Genomic DNA, 6712 nt, shown 5'->3' with positions numbered 1-6712 from the left:
TTTAAAAATGCATTCTTTTCCCCAAAGAATGGGGCTCAAACAAGGGCTAAATTTAGTGACACCTACCTTTTTCAATTTGTCAAAATAATTACTTATCCAAACAAAAGGTAAAAACAGAAATTTACTTCAAAAGTCAAAGCAAGCTTCCCAGAGCTTATACGTAGATGATTCTTGCTGCTGCTTTGTTGTCTTATTTCGGCATTAAACATGCACTTACTGTCAAAATAAGCCAAGAAAAAGTTACTTATAAGCTTAGCCAAAACATGCATTTAAGTTTCTTGAGTTCAAACACAACGGCAATGCAAACAAATCCAAAGCAGTACTGCAAGTCCTCTGCTGATGTTAGTTTCCTATGCCTTGTGCTAAGGGGAATTCATGACCTGTACAATAACATTAAAGACCGGAGTAGTTGTGTGAACTCTACAGCATTGAATGTAATAAGAAAAGGCCGAAGGGCTTTACTTATAAGCTTAGCCAAAACATGCATTTAAGTTTCTTGAGTTCAAACACAACGGCAATGCAAACAAATCCAAAGCAGTACTGCAAGTCCTCTGCTGATGTTAGTTTCCTATGCCTTGTGCTAAGGGGAATTCATGACCTGTACAATAACATTAAAGACCGGAGTAGTTGTGTGAACTCTACAGCATTGAATGTAATAAGAAAAGGCCGAAGGGCTTTTATTGTTTACGGCATGTCCAGCAGGGAGATTGAATGCGTTATACTGTCTAATCATGTCTAATATTGTATCAAGCATAAACTAGAAGTTCAAGTCAATAATTTGGTTATAGAAGAAAATCATACAGCAAAGAGAAACTTGAAGGTAAGTGCGGATGATTTGCTGCATGAATAAAAGTTGGAAAAATCATTACGAGCTATGATAGATTTTGTCCGATATGAGATCTTCGAGTTCATCAACAACAGCATCATAGATGAAGAGATATTGCCCCTAAAACAGTTAGCAGTACAGTCAGCAAAACTCAGGAAAAGGGTTTCAACAAGACGTGTTAAAATGTCGATAATAATCTGTCTTTTTTCTTTACTATAAATCGCAAGGATGGTGAAGCATTAAATCGGGAAGGAAACATACCAACATCTGAACCATTCCAATACGTTGAGACCTAAAAGAGGTTATGCTATTAACAAGATCCAAAGCAGACATATCTCCAACAATAATTCTTTGGATGGTATTATGGATTGCACAATACGTTCCAGTTCTACCTATACCTGCACTGTTGCAGAAGATAAACTTCCAGAGTCATTTCGATCATTTTTTTTGTCACTCTAACTTGTGTGACAATAAAAGGCAAACCTGCAGTGAACAACAATTGGTCCAAGGCTGGGTGGCACACCATATAACCTTTTCAAAATTTCACGAACAGCAACAGTGTCCTTTGGAACTCCATGGTCAGGCCATTCTGGATACTGAATGTGAAGAACAGATAATGGTGGCTCCTCAGACTGCAGCAACGTGGGACGACTTTAATTTTGTAACAACTAATCACAAAGATTAAACAAACTGTTGATAGGAAAAAAAAGGTCTTCATATCACTAGTTGAACATGTCTAATAAATCAAGGTCTTGATACCAAAGTCCGCACAGATGCTTGATTTAGCATGAAAAGATAAAAAGAAAATAAATGAAGTGAACGAATATAAAAATGAAATATAATGTAGCAAGAATAAGTAGTTGAAGAAAACAGAAAATGAAAGGAAAGTCTTAAGTTCTCAGGAGTACATAACAATAATTTTGCCAAGCATGTACATGAGAAGACGTAGATGTCAATCAGAATTTTAGGATGAACAGAATTAGAAGTCCTTCAAATACATTCTTAATCGCTCTGAACGAGTATACATTTGGTTGATTGCGTAATGGCAAATAGGGTATTTAGCACTCAAAATAATGCAATGTAACGGTTCACAAAGGTCCCTTTAGAAACATTTAAGTTTGTAGACCATGTCACTTGCATGATAATTGCCTTACCTCTTTGTAATTGACCTCCAAACAGCGCAACACTAATGAAGTATCTGTCGTTTGTATCCACTTGGTTACTATGCATATGTTGCCAAACTCTCTTGGTCCATCCTCAGCTTGGAAATAATCTCCACACTTCACTGTCTGCATATTGTTTCATCACAAAGTATGAACGTAATTTTAAAAAAAAAAGGCACCTAGAAAATTAGCAGTAATACATTGATTACATGGGGGGAGGGGGGAGGAAAAAAAAGGTTTACTTTTACGGGAACACAGATATAGCTACCAAGAAAGCAATTGATCTCAGAAGGACTGCTTACTTCTGATTTTATGCCTGTGAATATCAAAATTGCTTACCTTGTAATTGTCAACCAACCGGGTAAGCATCACAATGATAGGACAACGATACTGGATTATCATTTCCCAGAAGTCCTCAAAAGTGTGTGGGAGTGGACCTTGAGTTGCAATAAACCGAGAAACACTTTCCGAAGTCTACAGTCAAAAGAATCGGTTTAGGACAGTAGAAAATTGATGATAAATAGAACCAAACTTTTCTGTACGAGCCTGTTTTAAATTGGAATGTTAAATTCAAATAAAGGATACAGAAACCCACAGCGATAAAGCTTGCATTTATATATCCCCTTGCTGATGGTCTGTAATCATTAAACTGCTTCAAAATAACCCTGTTATTATCATCTGAGAACAATGAAATCAAAAGATTTATTCCTGAAAGATGAACATACGACTTTAAAAGAAATATTTGATAAATATAAATATGTTGCAGGATTGGCATACATGGTATGACATCAGGGTAACGGTTCTTTTCATAATTTACACTGTCAAGAGCCACTCTGCATCTATTCCTCATTTCCGAAGCTGTCGTCCTATTTGCCTGTAATAAATAAGAATAAACAAATTTTCTGCATAGAAAAGAATGAAGTGAAGGACTTCTAATTTAGCAACATCATAATTAGTAGGTCACGTCAACTCATTTTCCATACAGGGGAGAAAAAAAAGAAAAAAAAGAAAAGAGCTCTATATTTGCAATATTAGAGAGAATACTGCTTGATTTTATCAACTGACAACATAAAAATGGTTAGATTCCATGCAACTTAAATTGCAAAGCCAAAATACCCCTTTCCGTTACAAGAAAGGGATTGTGGAGCAACAAGATAAAACTGCACAACTTGTAGTTGCCCAAGAGTTAAAATAGCGAGCCAAAAACTTAGGGGTACATGGACTTGTGCAGATATAAAACATATCGCATCTGCAGTCCCTAGATATCACACTCTTAGGTCATTATCGCCATTAATTCCCCATCATCCATAAACATGCTAAGTGCGTCTATGCAATAATACTATTCCCTCTTCTTACAGAGTAATTAGACTAACTCGGCCAATGTTCTTCATAGCCAATCCGAAGCCCGGCTGAAGGAGTAGGCTTGCAATTAGTTAATTGGCAATTTGAAACTTTGTCAAATCTGTCGTTCGACTACATCGTTCCATTGAATCTGGAAGCGGGCAATCGTCCCATCCAAAATTCAATTGGATTCACTAGATATGGACACACCTTGAATATCCATCAAGTCAAAAGAAAAGGCGGCAATTTACATAATCTACGAATAATAGAAAATAATTAAAGTTGAAGCTATATTGTTAGCCTTTATTGGAGTCGGCAAACCTATGCAATTAGGATCTAACATGGAAGCCTCAGAAAGCATTGCAACATAGAACCTAATTTAGAGGGGGTAGTATTGCATGTTTCACTTCTTAATGAAGAAACCTAACAACTCTACCAAAATGAATTGGACTAAAACACTGCTCCCGCTATAGTTTGTGCTTCGTTCTCTCCTGAAACAGTTGAATTAATTGTGGACTAACATAATATAATGACAATTGACATTTGGGCATGTGACATTTGGGTCATTTGGATGGACAACATTACACTATTTACCATACTTTAGGCCCTTGGGTCCATTCTTCTTTCTTACTCAAGCCTACCCATTGGGCTTGTGGACCACCAAAAGGATTTTAGATTTATATATACATATATATGCTCTCTTTGGTGGATGTATAGAGAGAACGAGATTGAAGAATTGGATTCAAAAGAACCCTAATCTCCGTCTCTCGATTCTAATCTCATTTGCAGGTTCTTAATTGATCTCCCATGGTTTCTGATCAAGTTCTACCAACACCTGGAGGTAATGGATTTTATCTGCTTCAAAACCATGGACAATATTCTTGACATTGATGAGATGCAATGAGCTGATTTAGATCTTCTAATATTGTTGTTTTGCTCATTTAATACTCATTAAATTCTTGTTTGGTAGGAATTTTGATAATTGATTTTTTGGCCATTAAAAATAAAATGGGTCCTACCTGTGAGAAGAATTCAAAAATGACGGCCAGAATAGTGAAATAACAGTCAAAAATTTGATTTTAATTGGCTTTTAAGCTCTACCAAACAAACTCTAAATGTTATTATATTCCAACAGAAACTATATTTTAAAAAATTTAATTTCTTGGTTTTCTTCCTCAGTCTATAAGGCCATGAGCAAATATTTCCCCAAAACTTCGAACCCTATAATTTTGTTAAATTTTTAAATAAAAACGAATATGCTCTTGATTGTGCAGCCATAAAACATGAAAAATTCAGAAAAGAATAAGAAAAAATATTATTCCCCAGTTTATGAGGCTATAAGCAAAATTTCATTAGAACTTCAAATCTCTTATAATTTGATTCGCTTATCAACTAAAAACGCCAAATCTTTCTCAATTGCTTGGCCATAAAACACAAGAGATCCGAAAACAGGGAAAGAAAAGGACAAAAAGTTATTACTCACCAACTTGAAAACTATTCAATTCTCATCATTTTCCTTTCAAAATACCATTGAAGTTCCGAAACTAAAACTCAGTTTCCTTCCATTTTATTTTATATATTTATTCTCTATCCTCTTTTGCTTTTCGCTCAACAAACCTACTACCGCAATAAAAATCTTAAATGACAATTGACAGATATGTACGTGTACGTTAATTCATATACCTGCAAGGTTAAGAACTCCTGGCGGATGGTTTGAGGAGAGTCAAACTTTTTGGCTTTGAAAAACTTGAGAGCTTCAGAGCAGTTCCGAAGCTGATCGGCAGTGAGGGTAAGTATCAGAGGCTGCGAATCGGCGGAGAAATCGAAAGAAGTGGCCACCGGAGAGGATGAAACAGCGGTGGAAATAGTTTTTCCGGGGGCAGCCATTGCCGATCTGCGGCCGCGTAACCGATTCGTGACGGGTAGCAGCCGAAATCGTGAATTCCTCTGTTTTATCTTTCACTTCTGTTTGTTATTTGTGTTCACTGACAATGATTTGGGTATCCTTATAAATCCAACAATTTTTTTTTTTTTTAAAAGAAGAAGGTGTTTTTAGTAATTATTCTGACAAATATGAAAGTACGGCATGTGTTTAGTAGCTCATGTTGGGAGACAATGGGGTACTTTTTTAAAATAGATTGGTCAAACAACCAAATTTTCATTTTGATCATTTTTTTTTGTATTCACCACATTGGCCTATTGCCATTACAAAGACAATTCTACCCTTATTCATGTTTAATAATTACAAAAGTATATCAATTGTTTAAAAGACAATAATACCCTTAATAGTTTAAATAAATTCTGTTACTTCCATACGTAAATTTCAAAATCAGTTTTGGTTTATCAGTTTCTCCAATACAGTAAAAAAGAATTTTTTCCTTACATCTGCTAAAATATTGAAATCTCCCAAAATTATCAAAGGTTCAAGAAAGAAACAATACTCACAGTCGGCATTGGAAATTGGTAAGTGTAAATACGTATTTTGAATTTTGTTTTAGTTAAGTTTACTGTTTGAATCTGTAAATAATTATTTTGAGAAAGGCAGATGAATTTTACAGTATTTAAACACAGATTTATAATTTTTTTATAGCAAAAACAACAAAAGAAATTCATCTCTGTATGCATATATTTTACAGGAAAAATTTATAGGTGTCTGTAAAATAAGTATTTAAACATTATTTCGTTGAAAAAGGGAAAAAATAAAAAATTAGAGCGTAAATTTCAGATGAAACGGACGAAAAAAGCTGGGCCAAATATTTCCAGCCGGCCCAGTTATCGGGGCCGGCAGGAAACAGCCGGCTGTTTCCAACCGGCCCAGATAACTGGGCCGGCTAGAAGCAACCGGCTGTTCCCAGCCCTTTTTTTCCCCCCTTCAGATTTTAGAATTTATTTGTTCAGTAATATATGTTTATTGAAATAAATATTAATAAATATTTAAATAGTAATTGAAATAAATATTTTTGAAACATTTAAAATAATCAATGAATTATTTAAAGTATTAAATTAAATTAAATATGAAATGAACAATTTAAAAAATTATATATTAATTCCTTATTTTTAATTTGTGGCAGATATGGCATCAGCATGTGTCCCAATTTGTTACTTTGGTGAATTTCAAAGGAATGAAAATGCTCAGTGGGAATGGAAATGGACGAGTGAAGGAGATGGGGTTAAAGCAATTTTTATAACAAGGAGTACATCGTTCGCAGAAATGTACAGTGATATACAAAACATGCTTAACGTCGATCCCTCTCAGTACGATATGGAATTGGGATTTTTGTTTCATAAGCATTCAACCATTTCAATTCCACCTATGAAAGTTACTTCTGAAGTGGAAATGAAACATCTAATTAAATTGAATCAAGGCCGGAAGTCGACTCCT

At 34.9% G+C, this 6712-nt stretch overlaps 1 protein-coding gene across 2 annotated transcripts; it reads right to left on the bottom strand.

Annotated features, from left to right (window-relative positions):
- Positions 1 to 51: 51 nt before the first annotated feature.
- LOC111409110 (protein-tyrosine-phosphatase PTP1-like) lies at positions 52 to 5337 on the bottom strand. Of its 2 annotated transcripts, none has more exons than XM_023039047.1 (9): positions 5014 to 5337; positions 2767 to 2863; positions 2585 to 2667; positions 2329 to 2463; positions 1981 to 2115; positions 1310 to 1458; positions 1088 to 1229; positions 870 to 946; positions 52 to 216 (listed from the first exon to the last, which is right to left on the bottom strand). In XM_023039047.1, exons 1-9 carry the CDS (start codon positions 5215 to 5217, stop codon positions 93 to 95), a joined length of 1146 nt encoding a protein of 381 aa, XP_022894815.1. In that variant the 5' UTR covers positions 5218 to 5337; the 3' UTR covers positions 52 to 92. The 2 variants fall into 2 exon arrangements, with proteins under 2 accessions (XP_022894815.1, XP_022894816.1); XM_023039048.1 differs by lacking the exon at positions 52 to 216 and adding an exon at positions 458 to 598.
- Between the last annotated feature and the right edge of the window lie 1375 nt (positions 5338 to 6712).

Source organism: Olea europaea, chromosome 14, assembly GCF_002742605.1.
Source record: "Olea europaea var. sylvestris chromosome 14, O_europaea_v1, whole genome shotgun sequence".
In the NCBI taxonomy this organism is placed as follows: Eukaryota; Viridiplantae; Streptophyta; class Magnoliopsida; order Lamiales; family Oleaceae; genus Olea; species Olea europaea.
This window is presented reverse-complemented; position numbering and strand designations above follow the sequence as displayed.

What these genes read in the sequence shown, in the direction of transcription:
- LOC111409110 (XM_023039047.1), bottom strand. Translation starts at nt 5,217, where the DNA reads ATGGCTGCCCCCGGAAAAACTATTTCCACCGCTGTTTCATCCTCTCCG. An exon ending in TTACCCTGATGTCATACCAT is followed by an intron (nt 2,668 to 2,766) that starts GTATGCCAATCC and finishes CATTGTTCTCAG; the next exon opens with ATGATAATAACAGGGTTATT. An exon ending in TAAATGCAAGCTTTATCGCT is followed by an intron (nt 2,464 to 2,584) that starts GTGGGTTTCTGT and finishes TTTTGACTGTAG; the next exon opens with ACTTCGGAAAGTGTTTCTCG.